The sequence below is a fragment of the Homarus americanus genome, unplaced genomic scaffold, assembly GCF_018991925.1.
Source record: "Homarus americanus isolate GMGI-L3 unplaced genomic scaffold, GMGI_Hamer_2.0 scaffold367, whole genome shotgun sequence".
Classification (NCBI taxonomy): domain Eukaryota; kingdom Metazoa; phylum Arthropoda; class Malacostraca; order Decapoda; family Nephropidae; genus Homarus; species Homarus americanus.
In genome coordinates, this window is record NW_024743709.1 from 4,365,515 (window position 1) to 4,384,993 (window position 19,479).

Sequence of the window (19,479 nt, forward strand, 5' to 3'; positions counted from 1 at the left end):
AAAAGTACTTAATACTGTACAGGGTAATGCAAAAGGAAAGTCTATGAGAATAAAATGAGGAAGATTGAAAATATGGAATCAAGACATATACTGTATTTTGGTAGTTACTTACCCTCTTTCTCTGTCACAGCAGAGTACTGCCAATAAAGAAGACATATCACAAGAGTCAGTAGTAGACACACAACTATCAAACTTATCCCAATTGCAATCAAGGCTGGAAGAGGAAATTGGTATTAATACTGTATACAGTTCAATATAATTAAATAAACACACAAAATTTAAACATTTAACAGGACTTCTCTTTAATGCAAGTACAGGTTGGGTATCCCTTATCCGAAATTCCCACCAATTCTGTTTGTCTACAACCCAGGTAAGTCCTCTTTAAATACATTATTATGCTGTCCTTAGACTGGTATTTATGATAATTTTAAAGTACAGTGACATCTCCGTTAGCCGGAACAATTGGAGCAGAGCACTTCTGGGAACGAGAGATTTCCGGGTAATGAAACGACTCGCACAGCCAGAAAAAATCTCTCATCCCTGGAATTTTTCGGGTAACGGAAAAATATTCTCGGAAGTTCCAGAAATTGACCATTATATCACCTACTGAACCTCTTGAACCCGGAAAAAACTCCACCATCCCTAAAATTTTATGGGTACCGGGAAAATTTCTCAGAATTTTCCGGAAAATGTGCCCCTTGGAAAATCGCTCCCAAATCCTGAATTTTCCAGAAAATTCCTTCTTTGGAAACGATTTTCCGAAAAAATTTCAATTCCGGCTATCAGAGAGTTCCAGGTTTGAGGGATTCCGGCTAACGGAGGTATTACTACATCATACCCTTGAAATTAAAAAAAAAAGGGGGGGGAGGTATCAGTCACACTAATTACAAAACAATACGGTGCCTGAGAGATAGCGAGTGCTAGCAACAGTGTTAGGGAGCAGGAACGAATGGCTAATACTACTCTGTAAACAAGACACCGGAAATATACTAAGGAACAATAGCTCATCTGGGATTGAGGGTGGGGTTTTGGGGGGAAAATTAATTATTTTTTGACAATGTTTTATTTACCCGGCACCAAACGAAACTAAATAATATGGGAATTTTAGTGAAATTGTATACTGTCGTTATAAAGGGATTGCGGGGTGACGAGCGCAGGTGGTGGCAAGTTGTCCTCTCCTCCTTCCTCCTCTGCTACCTCATCTCTTTGGCTACACACCTAAATGTAGTTTTATACCATAATATAATTCATATTCTATTCCCATAATTTATTCATCTTAATCTATTTCATAATTTATTCCCTTCCAATAACAACACTCGACTTTCCAGAACAGCGTGGTTTTTCAGATACATTCCGTATTCAAATTATTTAATTCATTAAAAAATAAAAAAAAACAGCAATACACTATCTGATTTACCTAGGGTTTAGTGTACAATATTATATATCAACTGTTTTATTATATATTCACATAATGTTCCTGTTTCATTATACTTTTTTCAACAGCAACATTCCATTACCGTATATCTCGGCCTACAAGGCGACGGGGTGTAAAAGACGGCCCCCAAAATTTCCATTTAAAAAGTAGCTTTTGAGCCCTATTCGCTGTATAAGACCGGTACCCCAAATGTGACACTTACCATTGGGAGCTTACTGACCCAGTAGTCCTTTACCAACCATCCCATTGACCAGTGCTGTTTACACATCCTTGGTTTTTTAAAATAAAGCCAATTCACTTCAAGTAATGGCATCAAACGTTACCGGTTGATGTAGTGTAAACACGTGACTCACTTAAAAGTTTGTTATTTAACTTGAACTAATGTCGGTGTCGAATACAATTGTTTCATTTACTTAAAATGGATTTACCGATTTATTTGTTTATTTATATCATACTGTAATATATTAAACACACTGGAAGTATTTTCTTTAATTTATAAGCTTGCTTCAGCGAGCTACAGTATTCTAATTCAATAGTGTTTCATTAGGATTTGAGTGAAAAAGATTACTGTACATACTTACTACATACATTTATTACACAAATATATATATATATATATATATATATATATATATATATATATATATATATATATATATATATATATATATATATATATATATATATATATATATATATATATATATATATATTCACAATATTTTATAATTGCAGTCATGTACTGAATATTCTATGTAAAAAATATAAATTTTAAATGAATTATTTCTAGTGTGGTCGACTTCCTACACAAAGATGGGCTATAAATAGCCGTCTTATCTCCCCTCTGTTCTGAGAGAGAAGGTCTTGGTAAATAACTTTTGTTTGTTTATTTTCATTGTTTGTCAAATTTATCATGTTGTATCAAAGTAATATTACTAAAAGTTTTAGGCAGCTACCAAACAGGGAGATTCTACTGCCTGGGAAGATATTGGAAGCATAATGTACAGTATTGTCTAATGGTAGACCCTACTTCCATATGGCATCACGAAAATTGTGACCAAGTCTTAGGTTGCTGATTTATCTTACTGCCTCATTTACACACAATTGCTGAGTTTCAATTGTTTCTCTTCCTTTGACAACACAACATACATACAATATAATGTTTCACCTTTGATCTTTTTTCCATTTATTTATGGTTGGTTATTTAAAATAATGCCAATTCACTTCAAGTATTGGCATCAAATTTTACCCGCTGTTGTACACTAGTGACTCACTTAAGCGTCAGTTATTTAACTGGAACTAATGTTGGTGTGAGTAAAATATTTCCATTTACTTGAAATAGATTTGCCGATTTATTTGTTTATTTATTTAGCTATAATATATTGTAATACATTAAACACACTGCAAGTATTTTCTTTAATTATATACTTGTTTCGCGAAAAAGGGAGGCTACCATTATACCTGGTAGGTGAAGTTGACCAGACATTTATGATCATTAAGGACCAAACTCCGAATCCATGACGTGACTTCTGTTAATCATTCTCATCCTAAATTTACCACTGTCGGTAGTTTCAAGAATTAACTCAGTCATTTACTGAATATTCTTTGTAAAAAAATTAATTTTAAATTAATTATTTATAGGAGATAAGTATTATGATCAGTAAATATACAGATATGCATTACTGACCACCTCCGAACACAAGGACGGCTAAAAATAGCCACAGGCGGTCACTGTCAAGGTCGCTTTCCCTTTCTCGTTACTGGCAAATGGGGGGGGGGGTGATGATAGCAGCTGTGTTTATTACCGGGGTATATTGTTCTTTTACGATATGTTAGACTGGTTTATAATACATTTTTATTATTTTAATATACCGGTAATCTTCATTTTAATCCAGCTTCCCAAATGTAAGTTTCAGTATAAAATAATTAGTGGTAGGACCTTGTGAGTGGTTTACCATGTTTCCATCACCACTCTTGACACGCTAAACCGCAAAATTTAAGAGGTAAGAATTTTATCTCTGGTGCTTAAGACGACCCCCTAACTTTGGGCTGATTTTCTTTTTGTTCAAATTCCGTCTTGTAGGCCGAGATATACGGTATATCTTGGTTGGCATTTTTTTTTCAAATATATTGGTGATTAGTGTTAATTATTTGCATATGCAAAACGTCAATATAGTATTGTATGGTTACAAAAATACCGATAATCTCATTATCCACAAGAAGAGCTAAATAGTATTTGAGTTGTCATTACATTTTTCTGTTGATTTGGAGATTGTGGAAATATCTGGTATCTCCCAAGGAGTTGTTGAGGGAAGCCTTATATAAAATTATTAATGGATTATTGGCAAAGACCCCAAAGAACACACACTGACAAAATTTACACCATTTAAGATAAATAATAATATTTTGAGGTAATTTGATTATTTTTAGGGCATTTCAGAAATAAATTTATGGTAAGTATGTTTGTGTATTGAATAAAGGTAAGACATAGGCTGCTTAGCACCTCAGAGTAAAACACCATGTCAATGCCAAACATATGGTAGTTACTGCTTACCTTTCTGCTTCTTCAGTGTACATCTTATCATGTATTTCATAAACTAATGATTAAAAATATTTCATCAAACTACCCGCAGGCTTTATGAGTCCATATGCTGTAAATGAAATATAAATGAATTTCGTGCATAGACTTGAGGCCCATCCCCACTGGGTTAGCTACCACATTATACAGGTATACAAAATAAGAGTTATTCCAAAATCCGAAAATATCCCAAATCCGAGACCCTTTCAGCCCCCCCAAGTATTTTTGGATAAGGGATACCCAACCTGTATTCCAAAGTAAATAATGTAATACTCTACCACCAATGACTTTCTATGTCAACATGTTATTTAAAAGTCAACCTATCACACAATTTCAACTGAGTATTCCTTCATATAACGTGAAAGGCAATAACTTAACTAATATAATTTGCCTTATTAATAAAAAGAGGAAATAAGCAAAAAACTGTCACTGACCACATTAGCAAAAGAAACTTAATGAGGTGTCGTGCAAGAACAAAGCGGACACATATGTTTTTTTATCTTCATAGAATGATATTTGCAAGTACAGTACATGTAGTACACTATTACTGACCTTAAAACACTGAGGTAAGCTTACATAGCTACAATTTCCAGACTTAAAATCTAGATGCTACAACCACAAATATTGGTTATAGGAAACATTAATAAGAAAGGAAAGTTGAAATGTTTTTACACAATGTGCAGCTGCAGGATATACAGTAAACACTCTTCTTACTGTATATCCTGTAGTAAAGTCTTCAAAAATTGCTTACATTTCATGAGAAGAGCAAATCACATAAGACCAGGTGCAAAATAAATAACCTCAATGAAGACAAAGCAGCCAGCATATTTTATTTTTATTTATGATCCAGCTCTGTACAGTTAATCATACAGTAGGATTCACCAAGATTGTTTTTGCCCTATGTTAATTAACATACATTGTATAAATAGCAATTAAAATAGAATATTACTACTGGATTCAGTTTTCCATATAGAACTTCGGAATAATGAAGACAAATTTGGGCTACCTAGGTACTCAGGAGACTGGCTTTGTGGTACAATGGGTAACATACATTAGCGATCACCAGAGTTGTAAAGTAAATAAATTTACTTGAGTACTGTACTCAAAAAAAGCATTTGGGTATTTACTTTTTAAAAAGTACTCAAATTTGTTAGTACTTTTACTTAAGTATGGTTTTCTAATACGTTTACTCCGATACAATTGAAAAAACAGAAATTGTTATACGTTACATGCAAAACAATAAAATACTTCTTAATTCAATAATTAATTATTAACCATGGTAAGAGTCGTCTGAGTGGAGCCGTGAATGGTACAGTGTGGGGGGAGACACCATGGTCACATACCTATAGGTCTCGTGACAGTGGCCGTGACAGTGGCCATGACAGCGGACTTTCCCTTCAATCTTCTTGTGTCCATTAGCACCATAACAAAGCATCACCCCTTTCATTTAGAATTCAGATATCCAGATACAGTTGGAAGGATAGCTACTTCAACAAACCCCACTGTCGATCTCTAAGTGTTACAGGGGAGTTAGTAACGAGAATTGGTGGAAACTACTGTATATCCAATACCTTGTGAACACAAATACTTACCCTAGGCCTAGAAAATGTAAGTTTATATTTCTGTTAAAAACAAATAATTAAATGTCTATGCACTCATAGAATTTTTCTGAATTCCTAACTACAAGTACTTACTTTTTTTGTTTGAAGACAGTTTCTCTTTTAGGTCTGCTGGAACACTTTTACTTGGAGCTTCAGTTGGTACTGTTATCACATCTGTTTCAAGGAAATGACACTACAGTAGTTTCACATTCTATTTAAATATTTGCTGTTAACTTTGAAATAATATTAAGGTCAACAGTATCTAAAAGTACACCAAAGCACAAATAAGCCAGCTGTAAATTCTTTGTTGCTCTAAGAAATGCATGAATTAGGAAATACAGTACAGTACCAGCATGAACATTAAACACATGGCCTCATGGGTATTGATATAGTGTGTAATTATTAAGCATAAAAAACATGTCACTTTGATGGTATCAATAATAATTTATATAAAGGCAATTTTACCAAGGAAAGCCAGCAAAGCCAGGAGGTGCTATTTCCAGTAGGGTTTTTTACTTTATATGCCAACAGCATCTAGTGCTACCATCCAAGTACTAAAAAGACTCAATGTTCCATAAAAAGTTCTCAATACAACATAAACAATAACACCTAACACACATACACTGTACGTGCAGTACCACAATGAAAGCATATAAAGGTGTTTACAAGAATGGACAGCACGGACATAAATCCTGGGGAATGGGGACGTGCATCCCCCTCCTACAATTAGATTGGGAGATTTCCTATACAGTTTCTCCTCGACTTACAACATATTCGACTTCCGACAGCCCGGACATACGATTGCCATGGTCATATAAAATATTTTTCACATTATGTATTTTCGAGTCCCGACATTTGGTCGTAATGTGACGCCGTACGACAGTTTGGGCTGGGCCACCTCCTGGTGTACAGCATCCATGCCGTAGCCCACTCAGTTGGTTTTTGGCCGTCGTTGTTGTTAGTGATCGCGCTGTGTACGGACAATTTTTTTTGTAATTCCCTTTAAAATGACTGGCAAGCGTAAAAGTGAGAGTTCTCGTGGTGCTGAGAAGAAAAAGAGACAGTCGATTACTTTTGAGATGAAAATGAAAACAATAATGCAATATGAATATGGAAAAACGGTAGCAACCATTTCACGCGACCTTGGCTTCTCTCACTCAACGATATCAACAATTTTGAAGGATAAGGAACGAATTTGTGAGGTAGTAGAAGGATCAGCACCTATAAAGGGAACAAAAAAAGAAAAAAGAAAAAAGACAAGGTCCTCTTTATGAGATGGAGAAATTACTTGTGATGTGGATAGAAGATCAGCTGCAAAAGTGCATACCCTTAAGCCTTCTAACCATACAGGCTAAGGCATGAAGCCTTTTCGAAAGCCTGAAAGAGCAGGCAGGGGATAAGTGCGACCAAAACTTCACAGCAAGTCATGTGTGGTTTCAAAGGTTTAAAAAACGTTACAATTTGCACAGTGTAAAGGTGAGTGGAGAGGCAGCAAGTGCTGCTGAAGCTTTTAAGGAGGAGCTAGATCGTGTCATCGTGGAGGGAAATTATTTGCCTGAGCACATATTTAATGTGGATGAAACTGGCTTATTCTGGAAGCGCATGCCAGAACGGACATACATCCACAAAGAGATGAAAACCATGCCGGGAATCTAGGCATTCAAGGACTGAATCACACTTCTGTTGGGGGGAATGTAGCTGGTTTCAAGGTAAAACCCTTCATGATATACCATTCAGAGAACACAAGGGCTTTTAAAAATGTCAGCAAGCACACACTGCCAGTGTTTTATTGCAGTAATAAGAAAGCATGGATGACCCTAGCACTGTTTGAGGATTGGTTCTGGAGTTGTTTCATTCCACAAGCCAAGGAGTATTGTCTGCAACAAGGGGTTGCCTTCAAGATTTTATTTATTTTAGATAATGCTCCAGGACACCCACCACACCTGGATGACCAGCACCCTGATGTTAAGGTAGACTACCTTCCACCTAACACTACAGTACCTCTATCATCCAACCCATGGATCAAGTTGCTATTGCTGCTTTTAAAGCGTATTATTTACATACAACCTTTGCCCAGGTTATTAATGCTACTGAAAATGCTCGGAGAGTTTTGGAAGGACTACAACATTTTGCAATGTACAAAGAACATAGCTGCAGCATGGGATGAAGTTACAGGTCAGTGCATGAATGGAACATGGAGAAGGTCCTGAAAAGATATACTGTATGAACAGTTTCAAAGGATTTAATGAAGATAGTGCAGCTGGGTAAACAGCTGGAGTTAGAAATTGATAATGAAGATGTTGAGCAGTTGGTGGAAAGTGTCGCAGAAGAGCTAAGTAATGAGGAACTTACTGAACTGGAGGCACAGAAATTTGCAGAGGAATTTGCTACTACTGTATTAATAAGGGGAGGCAAATGTTTGAAGAAATAGTTCAAAATGTTGAGCGCTTTGCAAAAGTTGACAGACTGATCCAAGATGCACTTGCTTGCTACAGGGAGAATTACAATGAAAAGAAAAGGCAAACTGTGCAGTCTAAATAGGACATAAATTTTAAGAAGTCCCCCACTGCTGTCTCCTCATGCCCACCACTGCTACCTCTTCACTCCCTAAAGATGATCCAATGCCTTCAACAAGCAAGAATGTTAGCCTGTCTGAAGAAAGTGAATTTGACCCACCCGGCCCTGTTTCCTCCTCTGTTTCATCCAATTAATGTAGTCTCCATGCTTAATCAAAAAATTATTGAGGCCCGTGTGCATTCAGCTGACTACATTAAAGGTAAGTGCACAGTAACACTTTATTCAATTTTCATTTTTGATTACTTTTACTGTACTGTATTTCATTTTAGAATTTCTATGTATTATTTTTGCCTTTTCGACTTACGACCTGGTCGTCGGGACGGAACCCCGTTGTAAGTCGAGGAGAGACTGCATACAGTAAGTCCTCACTTAACGTCGTCCCGCTTAACATTGTTTCGGTACTACGACACTGAACTTTTGAAACCAAAAATTAGTTTAATGTCCCAGTGATCCGATACTACCTCGCTTTGCGTCGTCACGACTAATTTTTACGGCGCATCACCCGCTCCTGCCTGGCCACGCCACGCTCTTTCGGCTTGGCTCGCTGCCCTTACTAGGTAGTAGGTATTAGGCAGCTACCAAACAGGGAGGTTCTCCCACCTGGGAAGTTATTGGAAGTATAATGTGTTGTCTATGGTAGACCCTGCTGCCACATGGCATCTCGAAAATTGTGACCAAGTCCCAGGTTGCTGATCTGACTTTCTGCCTCATTTACACACAATTGCAGGGTCTCAATTATTTCTCTTACTATTGACAACACAACATACATACTGTATATTGTTTCTCACTTTTGATTTGTTTTTAATTTTGTATTTTTTTATGGTTCTTTATTATTATTGTTATTATTATTGTTATTACGTATTATTATTGTTATTACGTATTATTATTATTTTTATTATTACATTTTCGCTCCCTAGGCCCCGATGTGGGCCAGTGACCTGTGCCTGGGTGGGCTAATCCCCGAAAAAATACAAACAAAAAAAACTCGCGGAAAGTCACAGCAACCCCAAAACGTCCCCAAGCCAGTCTCTGTTACGACTTCACATAATTCGTGTGTGCTTAAGTGTTTTTGTTCTAAAAATGTATTCTAACCATTCGAAATGGCTTCCAAGCGCCCATCAAGTGTTACTGATGCTAGTGAAGCGAAGAGGCAACGTAAGACCATTACCCTTGCTACAAAAATGGATGTATTAACCCGATTTGAAGGGGAACGTGCTGTGGACATAGCCGCTGTGCTTTGTCTGACCCCCACAACGGTGCGTACTATCCGGACCAACGCTGACAAGATTAAGGTTAGTGCTGGAAAAGGTTCTTCTCTGAGTGCTACCAAGACAACTCGTACTAGAAGCACTGTGATAGAGAAGGTGGAAAAGATGCTGGCAATGTGGATGGAGGACCAGAATCAATGCCATGCCCTTGTGAGCCTTTTGGTTATCCAGCATAAAGCCAGATCCTTGTTTGATGACTTAGGCAGAAGAGGGTGGAGGATCGAAGGAAGAGACTTTCACGGCCAGCCGAGGATGGTTTCAACGATTTAAGCGCCGTTATAACTTCCACAACATAAAGATGACTGGTAAAGCTGCCAGGTCAGATACGGTTGCTGCCTAGACATTACTGCCAGAATTCAAACGGATCATCCATCAAGGAGGGTACTCACCAAAGCAAGTCTTCAATGTAGATGAGACTGGTCTCTTTTGGAAGAGGATGCCTGAGAGGACCTATATCTCCAAGGAGGAGAAAAGAGCGCCAGGTTTTAAAGCGGCAAAAGACCGCTTGACGCTGCTGCTTGGCGCAAACCCTGCCGGTGGCTTCAAGCTGAAGCCTATGCTGATTTCTCGCACTGCCAACCCACGGGCCCTGAAAGGATACTCTAAGGATCACCTTCCTGTCATTTACAAGGCAAACAAAAAGGCATGGATAACCGGCGCCATATTTAGCCAGTGGTTAAACATGTATGCCGTCGCTGCACTGAAGGAATACTGTGGCAAGGAGAACCTTAACTTCAAAATTCTTCTGATCCTTGACAATGTTCAAGCTCATCCAACCAATCTCAACGACTTGCATGAAAGTGTAAAAGTTGTACTATATTACCTGCCTCCCAACACGACTGCACTAATGCAGCCTATGGACCAAGGCGTCATCGCCACATTCAAGGCGTATTATTTATGCCATACCATGGCCCAGCTGCTCAAAGCTACAGACAGAGAAAATAAACCAACGATCCAAGAATATTAGCACGGCTTCAACATTCTTCATGGAATTGACAACATTGGCAAGGCATGGGAAGAGGTTTCAGAAAGTTGCCTGAATGGTGTGTGGCGTAAACTGCGGCCCGAGTGCGTTAAAAGTTTTACGGGATTCACAGACTTAATCCCAGCTGTGAATAGGGATATCCTCAGCTGGGCTAGAGAGGCAGGCTTTGATGAGCTGGAATCAGAGGATATTGAGGACGTCCTGGCATCCCATACAGAAGAGCTCACCAACGAAGATCTGCAACAATTAACAGAACACAGTACCATTGAACTCAATTACGACGAAGAACCTCAACGAATGCTAACTTCCAAGAGGCTGGGAGAATCGTTGAACATGTTCCAGCAAGCAATGCAAATGCCTCTAGATGACGACCCAAACAGAGGGCGTAGCTCAAAGGTTCAACGCAGCATTGGGGATAGTCTTGGTTGTTACTCCGAGATCTATAAGATGACGAGTAGCACCAAGCAGTCAACACCGGATGAATTTTTTTTTCGCGAGACGGCAGAAGGAGCTTCTTCACAACAGCCAGCAGTCGAGGATGAGCAAATAACAATGGAGGAGGAGCAAACAACAATGGAGGATGAGCAAGCAGCGGCGGAGGAACCTCAGTCAGAGCAGGAGGAGGCAGCCGCAGAGTTTGTGACTCACCGCCGTCCTCCTCCGCCCTTCTCTGCTACCACCATCCACCTCCTCTGCTTCACTACCCACCACACACTCGCTATACCACCTCCGCCCATCGGTGAATACCAATACAAACTTAGTACTGTACAGTAGGCTCTCGCCAATAATGTCTAAAACAGTGGTTCTCAACCTTGTTTGCCCCATGCACCCCTTTCACCATATGTCAGAATGTCATTCCCCCCTCCTTTCCAAGATTGTCTGCCTCAAAAAGTGCATTCCAAATAATATGCATATAATACTGAAAATCCTTTATTTTTTCCATATTACAGTAAAAGTCCAAAAATCCGGATGCCAGGAATCCGGACCACCCGAGAATCCGGACTTTTTGAAAACTCAAACTTTTTAAATTTAGCGGTCTTTTGTGGGTTACGTGAATGAATGGAGTTGCTTTAAAAAATTAATTTACATAATTCTAGTAATATAAGTAATTGTAAATTACAGGTAGCTAATTTTGTTAGTTTGAAATTAGCTTGAACTGAAATGTAAAATTTGAGGCACTATAAATCTTTTGTGTGTATGTGTGCATGCGTGAATGCCACAGCTGCACAGCGACAACAAACGACCACACGATCGCCACTTTAAAACAAGCAATCAAACTGTGACAACGTATGTAATTTTGAGTCCTACTCTTTCCATGTACAGAGTACAGGCCCATAATAATGGCCCCTAAAGTAGATAAACTTTAATGTGTGAAGAGAAAGAAGAACACATTGAAATTGAGTGGCAAACTTGAAATAATTAAGAAACCAGAACATGGTGTGAGCAATGCTGTTCTAATGGAAACATACGACATTGGAAAGTCTACAATTTATGATATAAAAAAGGCAAAGAATAAAATTCTAGAATTCATAGCTTCTTCTGAGCCTTACATTAAAATTGCTGAAAGAAAAAGTTTACATTGGCCCAAATTAGAAAATCTTGATAAAGTGTTGCACGAATGGTTTTTGTTAAAACGATCAAAAGGTATGGCAATTTCTGGGCCGATACTTATTGCCAAAGCAAAGTCTTTTAAGTAGCAAATGAACATCGAATCAGAGTGCGCATTTAGTGATGGATGGCTTAGGAATTTCAAGACTCGTCATGGTATTAGACAGTTTGTTTACATTTTTGTCTAGTGTTGACTTTGTTTCTTTAAAACTGCTCGTTTTGATAAATGAAGCATGCTTTATTTGCTAATGAATAAACTATCAAAATGTACCTGTTCATCTCATCTTTATTCCTCCTTAAATTTTAATTTTAAAAGTACTGCCTGAGAATCCGGAAAATCCGAAAATCCGGACCTACCCAATCCCCAAGCAGTCCGGATTTTTGGACTTCTACTGTAGTATCAGTTTCCCCCCCTCTGAAAACCTGACGGGGGAAATTCCCCCCTTGTTGAGAACCCCTGGTCTAAAAGGTGCCTGTAATGTTTATGTACAGTAACTTTTTCATAGGGCAAAGGGAGGCTCAGGAACCTAACTCCCGTATTTTATCTATTTCTTATGGGGAAAATTGATCCACTTAACGTTTTGCATAACGTCGCGTGTTCAGGAACATAACCCCGACGTTAAGCGAGGACGCCCTGTACTGTATACAGTATAATCCCCCCCCCCCCTTACAATTCATATAATTCAGAAGAAAAATGAAAACATTCCAATCTTTTACACATTTTTTTTTATTTAACAAGTCACTTTTAGGCAGTAGGCAGCTACCAAACAGGAAGGTACTACCACCTGGGAAGATATTGGAAGCATAATGTGTTGTCTAATGGTAGACCCTGCTGCCATGTGGCATCACAAATATTGTGACCAAGTCCCAGGTTGCTGATCTGACTTTCTGCCTCATTTGCACACAATTGCAGGGTCTCAATTGTTTCTCTTACTATTGACAACACAACAAACATACAGTACAGTACATTGTTTCTCACTCTTGAATTTTTTTCAAATTTGTACGTCTTTATTATTAGTACAGGTATTGTTATTAGTATTTTATTATTTTTTTATTATAAATTTTATTTATTATGAATTATTATTATAAATATTATTACATTTTCGCACCCCCAGGCCCTGGTGTGGGTTAGTGACCTGTGCCCGGGTGGGTTAATCCCAGCAAAAAATCATTTCTCTGTTTTGATGCTTAAGAATCATTTTGAGAGAAAGGGCAGCCTGAGGTCAACATTTAGTGTTAGTTGTAATCCTAACAGTGAGGTCAGAGAGGGTCAACTTTCTTGTGTGTCATTAACAGTTGTCAATTCAGGTCATCTTTCCCCTCCCCTAACCGACACCTGGCAGCGAGATCACAGTTTCTGGTCACAAGGGTTGACACAATATTATTGCTAATGCAAAGAAACCCACAATGGCAGACAAAATGTTTATTCCAAAGTGTGGCACAGTCATCACTACAAAAGCCCCTTATATATACAGGCAGTCCTCGACTTACGACAGGGTTAGGGACCCAAATCCAGGTCGTAAGTTGAATTGGTCATAAGTCGAAAATGCGAAAATAATACATAGAAAATCTAAATTGGGTGTCTCTTTTTCTTCTCAGCACCACAAAACTCTCACTTTTAAGCTTGCCAGCCATTTTAAGGGGAATTACAAAAAAAAATTTTGTCAGCACACGGCGCAATCAATAACGTCGGGACTCGAAAATACGTAATTTGAAAAAATTTTGGTACGACTGGGGCGGTCATATGTCCGGGTGGTCGTAAGTCGAGGAGTACCTGTAATGCACATGTTGTCACCTCACATCACCCCCATCACCACAGCAGTCACCTCTGACCAGGTTAAGTAGCACATTAGCCAGTAGAGACTTGACCACCAGGGCCCAGATTCACTAGCAGGTTATAAACTTCGTAGGTGTTTAAGGAATTCATATCTCCTGTGGTAGTGATGCACCAGAGTGTTGCAAAATCCACAAGTTAATTTAAAATAGCCGAGTTTTCTTCAAAATATACAGTGGCTTTGGAGATCTTGTAAGCTTCTGCAAGGCAGAAATATGGTCACTTAAATCAAGATTTCTCTATCATATCCATCATCCATAACAAAGCATCACCCCTTTCTATTAGAATTCAGACATTGAGATACAGTTGGAAGGATAGCTACCTCAACAAACCCCACTGTCGATCTCTTAAGTGCTACAGGGGAGTTAGTAACAAGAATTGGTGAGAACTATTAGTTATAAACCATTTCCAATACTTTGTAAACACAAATACTTTCCTTAGGCCTAGAAAAATGTACGTTTAGGTTTCTGTAAAAAAAAATTATTAAATGCATATGTGCTCCTAGAATTTTACTGAATGCCTTACTACAAGTACTTACCCGTTTTCTTTTGAAGCAACTCCATGTTTGAGTCGTCTGTGTTATCTGCATAAGTTTCACCTTTTGGAGTTTCAGGTACTACTGTGTTATCTGTTACAGGGAAATAACAATACAGTATCTGGACAGTAATTACACCTGCTGTTATACATTCTACATAAATATTTGTTGTTAACTTTGAAACAATATTAACACTCTTGGGTTTGGGTAGGCACTCTCCTGTGAGACACTCGGGGTCTGGCCTGTCACTCACCTAACGTGAGTGCACCACACGAGAGATAATTGTATGTAATGAGTCCTAGAAAGCTTGCTATTTTAAATAAAATGGTGGAATTTAATGCATTAGTATTGTAAATAAATTATCTACAACAGTTTTACTGTTTATGAGTACAGGTGTTCCTCTACTTACGAACGAGTTACGTTCCTGAGGCTTGTTTGTAAGTCCAATTACTTTTACTTTTATCCTCTTTACCACTGATGGGCTCGTTAGCCGCTTCGGCGATCGGTCACGTCTCTGTTTCTTTTCCTTTTCTTTTATCCTCTTCACCAAATGATCGACTCGTTAGCCGCTTGGGTGATCGGTCACATCTCTGTTACGCACTGTTAGCAAGTACATGGCATGCACCGGCTCCTGAATGTACCTGAACCTGCTCTGGTGTTGGTCAAGTTTGGTCTTGAAAGAGCTCACACTCAGTGCCGTCACAGCACGTTCTGGTAGATTGTTCCAAGAGTTCACAACTCTCACTCCGAAAAAGTTTGCCCTCACACTTTTCTGGACTTGCGGTGGCTTCTTCAATCTTGAGCTGTGACCCCTTGTGGGGTGAGCGTCCTCCAGCCCCACGTAAGGACACTCGACTGAGTAGTGCCCCTTGAGATGCTTATACACCTAAATTAGGTCTCCCCTTGCCCGTCTGTAGTATAAGCTAGGCAAGTTCAGGCGCTCTAATCTCTCAGGGTAGCTGAGGTGCCGAAGTGCAGGCACCAGTCTGGAGGCCCTCCTTTGAACATTTCTCACCAACTGACAGTCCCTAGCATATCTAGGGGACTAGACGAGGTGACAGTACTCCAGATGGGGAAGCACTTCACTCTTGAAGATCGTTACGAGAGATGGCCGTCCAGATATCTGAACGACTTTCTTATAAGACCCAATAATTTATTTGCCTGATTTACCTTCTTCTCGCAATGGCCCGAGAACTTTAGCTCATTGTCAACATACACACCTAAGTCCTTCTCACATTCAGTCTCAAATAGTGAAGCTTCTTCATCCCAATGGGACATATGATACGCCTCCTTACCGTTGGTACGCCCAAGGTGCATCCTCTTAAACTTCATGACATTGAATCTCAGCAGCCATTTCTTCGACCATTCTTGGAGCCCACAGAGGTCCATTCTGCAGCTCTTCACAGTCCGCTTGGTTCTTGATTTCCAAAATAACTTGGCGTCATCGGCAAACATTTGTGTGGAGGAGTGTACAATGTCAGGCATGTCATTTATGAAATAAACAAACAACAGCAGGCCCAATACACTGCCCTGTGGTACCCCGCTTGTGACAGGTACAGATTATGTTTTCGTGCCATTAATCACCACACACTGCTTGCGGTCCAACTTTACTCCTGCAGATACCACACACAAGTGATCGCGGGCACCTTCATGCCCAGTGAAAGTATGAACGCTCGTGCTTGGCTAGCGTACAGCGAATGAGGGTGCGCCAAGTCCGTAGACTTGCATGGCTAATTAGGGTGCGCCAAGTCCGTAGACTTGCATCGTTTTCCATCGTAAATAAAATGGTTAATTAATGCCTTCCTAAAGAAACCATCGACATGGAACCAGGTTTGTTCCACTCCACGAACTTTTTTGCGATATTTCCACCAAGTTTGATGAAAAACGATTGTGCCATTTCGGCTGCCCAGAACAGACAGACAGACACACGCCAAGTCCTATAGTATATTAGATATTGTAAAGCATGAAAAGATTATGGATATTTAGTTCAGCTATACCCTTTAATACAGCCTTAAAACCTGGCTCACTCTTCTCCTCTTAGGTAATGTTTGCTCAATCTGGAATTTTCTTCAAAATAATCCAGTCTCATCCACATTAAACATCTGTTCTGGCAGGGAACCCTCCTCAGTGGTGATGTTTGTATCTCTTAAAGTTTGTAAGTTGAACGTTCTTAAGTAGAGGAGCAGCTGTAATCATGATAAAATAATTATTTCTATACGTATTCGCAATTATAACAAAACTTTTGTTTAAGTTGTATGAAAATGTTTATACCCCTGTACATCACTTTATACCTTCATTATTTCATGTGATTACAATTCCACTAAGGTTGGGTTAGGTTTCCTTTATAAATAACCACTTTTTAACACATTTACACAAATTACAAGTGTCCACTATAAAAAAAAAGTGAAATTGAAGCGTTTTTAAAATCGTTCTCCACGAAAAGTCGGTCGCGGGTCAGTTTCTTCAAATATGACCTTCATTACCTTGGAAAATTATTGGTTTCAAGGAAATGACAATTTAACACTTCCCCTGCAATTTAAGATTTCCTGTGGAAATACAGGTCAAATTAGCAGGAAACACACCAAAATACATCAGAAAAGTAGGTTTTCATGCTAAGAACACCAAACACATTTTTACAACTTAAGAAATGTTAAGTAAGGTTTTCAAAGGTTTCCAGCCGATCAGCGGCAAAGAAGATAAAAGTAAAAGTTTGGCTGTTCTTTTTTAAGTGTTTTACTCCACAATTTCCCTCTACTGCAAAGCTTTGCCCACTTTGAGCAACTAACATGTGGAAGTTTATCGGATAAAATACTCGAATGAACACAGTGGATATTTTGCTGTTTTGTTCGCCGTTAATGGATGATTAGCCAATCAGAGAATACTCCTGGTAAAATAGCATTAATAGGAACTTAGCCAGTCACAGCAAAAAGTTAATATTCGTCCGCTGGTTGGCCGCAGGATCCCACCATGTTTACTCGAGGCTACACCCCTCACTTTGAGTCACTTGGTTCCTTTGGTATGAGAATAATATATACCTGTATACAGTATATATTTATTTATTTATTTATTTTTTTGGTGCTCTACTCAAATTTTATCTCCATTGTTGTGCAAATTAGCAGTTTGGTAAAAATGAAAATGCTCATTGTTTTGCAAAAACTGCTTATTTGCACAAGAAATGAAGGTTATATTTGAGTAAAACACCAAAAAAACACCAAACAAACCAATTCTCGTACCAAAAACTGAGGACAGCCAATGGACGAATATTTACCCAGTAATGTATCCACTGCCATAATTACATATCAAAAACAAGAAACCCAATATCAAATTATATCCTGTACTATAAATTGACCTCCAAGAATTACCGGTATTTTTTTACAAGTAGAGACAACCAATGAGCCTCATAAATTTTTTCTTACCAATTAATTTAATTGTCCATTTTATACTTTTATGTTCTATACAAAATGCACGCAACTGTTTAATAACGGCAATAGAACAGTTGTTAAATTAACTTTTTCCAATACTGTATATCAAATCTCCCGAGTCAGTCAGGACTATCACTCAAGTTTCTATGTCATGCTTGGTTATGTTAATGTCACGCTTGTCCTCCTTGCATCATATTCTGAAACCAATAAACAGAGGGGAATTGATTTAGCCAAACAGCGCTCGAGGGGTACTCCCACCGTTCAGTTCGAATATGGCAAACCTCTGTGCTAGCTGCTCACTTGATCAGTGACGTGTAATAACGCCCTTGTCCGTGATTTTTTTGAGAGAACACAGTGTTTTGGCAAAATCTGTGGACTGTCCCGAGTGTCAAGAGCCTTGTACTTTTCGTCCTGACAGGTATTCTCGGTATTGTGGCAACTGGAAAAAAATTACCAAAACCAAGACAAGGAAACAGTATCATTACACTGTTTCTGATCACAAGGGCGCATTCATTGAAAACATACATTTTGAGTTAGGTTAGATTAGATTAGTTTTGGTGCTTTTTGGTTGTTGAGTGATGTGTTTTGCCGGTGTCTTTTGTCGTAATTAGAAGGAATTTGACCATGATTTTTGCCTCCAATTAGCCGTGTGTGCTTACCCCACCCAAAAACCCCGATTTCCTTCAGGTCCCCCATATAGGAGGGAAGGGGGGCATTACTCAAAAATGGCTGATTTGCAACAACAATCATGGTCAAATTCGTTCAAATCACAACAAAAAACATTGAAAAACAAAAAATGGTAAAGGTTTACAAAAGCACTACCACCAGCAGGAAATGTGCGATTTGGTTTAAATTTTTTCGACATACTATTAGTATGACATTAAACACAGAAATAGAAATGACAATGCATAAAACCTACTAGAACCTAGTAGAACCTGACCTAATAAACCCAACCTATTGGGTCAGGTTCTATTAGGTTCTATGCATTATCGTGTTCATTTATGTGTTTAATATTATGCTAATAGTGTGTACAAAATATTTAAACGAACAAAAGTAAGCGAAAGAACCAAGGAATCCCTAACTAACGATTGTCACGAGGCTGTAAAAAATACTAGAGATGATATAGAAAACAGAATGTATTTAATAAGTAAACAAAAGAAGAATAAACCGGTATATACATAATTCTAAACTTAATAAAGATGCGTAATTATTTTATTTTAAAGGATCAGAAGTAATGGAACACAATTTATGCAGTTTTTAGAGGAAGGAGCAATGGCTGCGGTAGGGCAATTGTGAAGAAAATGGCGTTTGAAATGCACCTAGACATAATTTTAACACCATAACATTAGAGTTGGCCGTGTTTTTACCCCGTAATTTCCCTCATCTTTGATGCCCTGCCTACTACCAAGGAATTTAAGATCGTACGATAGAGTAAATGAAAAAATCCTAAAAAAATACAGTACTTAAAAGTATAATACATATTAAGTTGTCATTTCTTTTAATATACTTAAAATCACCAAAACAATAAGTATAGCAAAAATAAAGAATAACAAACAATGCGTTGTCTAATGGTAGACCCTGCTGCCATATGGCATCCAGAAAATTTTGACTAAGTTCCAGGTTGCTGATCTGACTT

At 38.4% G+C, this 19,479-nt stretch overlaps 1 protein-coding gene across 4 annotated transcripts in view; it reads right to left on the minus strand.

Annotated features, from left to right (window-relative positions):
* Nucleotides 1-19,479, minus strand: part of LOC121877406 (sodium/potassium-transporting ATPase subunit beta-like) — a 43,559-nt gene that overhangs the window by 21,768 nt on the left and 2,312 nt on the right. For 3 of the 4 annotated variants that reach the window (XM_042383156.1, XM_042383154.1, XM_042383155.1), the window contains exons 2-4: nucleotides 14,425-14,514; nucleotides 5,708-5,788; nucleotides 113-214 (exon numbers count right to left, since the gene is read on the minus strand). In XM_042383156.1, coding sequence (XP_042239090.1) covers nucleotides 113-214; nucleotides 5,708-5,788; nucleotides 14,425-14,449 — 208 coding nt within the window. In that variant the 5' untranslated portion in view covers nucleotides 14,450-14,514. The remainder of the gene's footprint in view (nucleotides 1-112; nucleotides 215-5,707; nucleotides 5,789-14,424; nucleotides 14,515-19,479) is intronic. The other variant, XM_042383157.1, reaches the window with a different exon arrangement.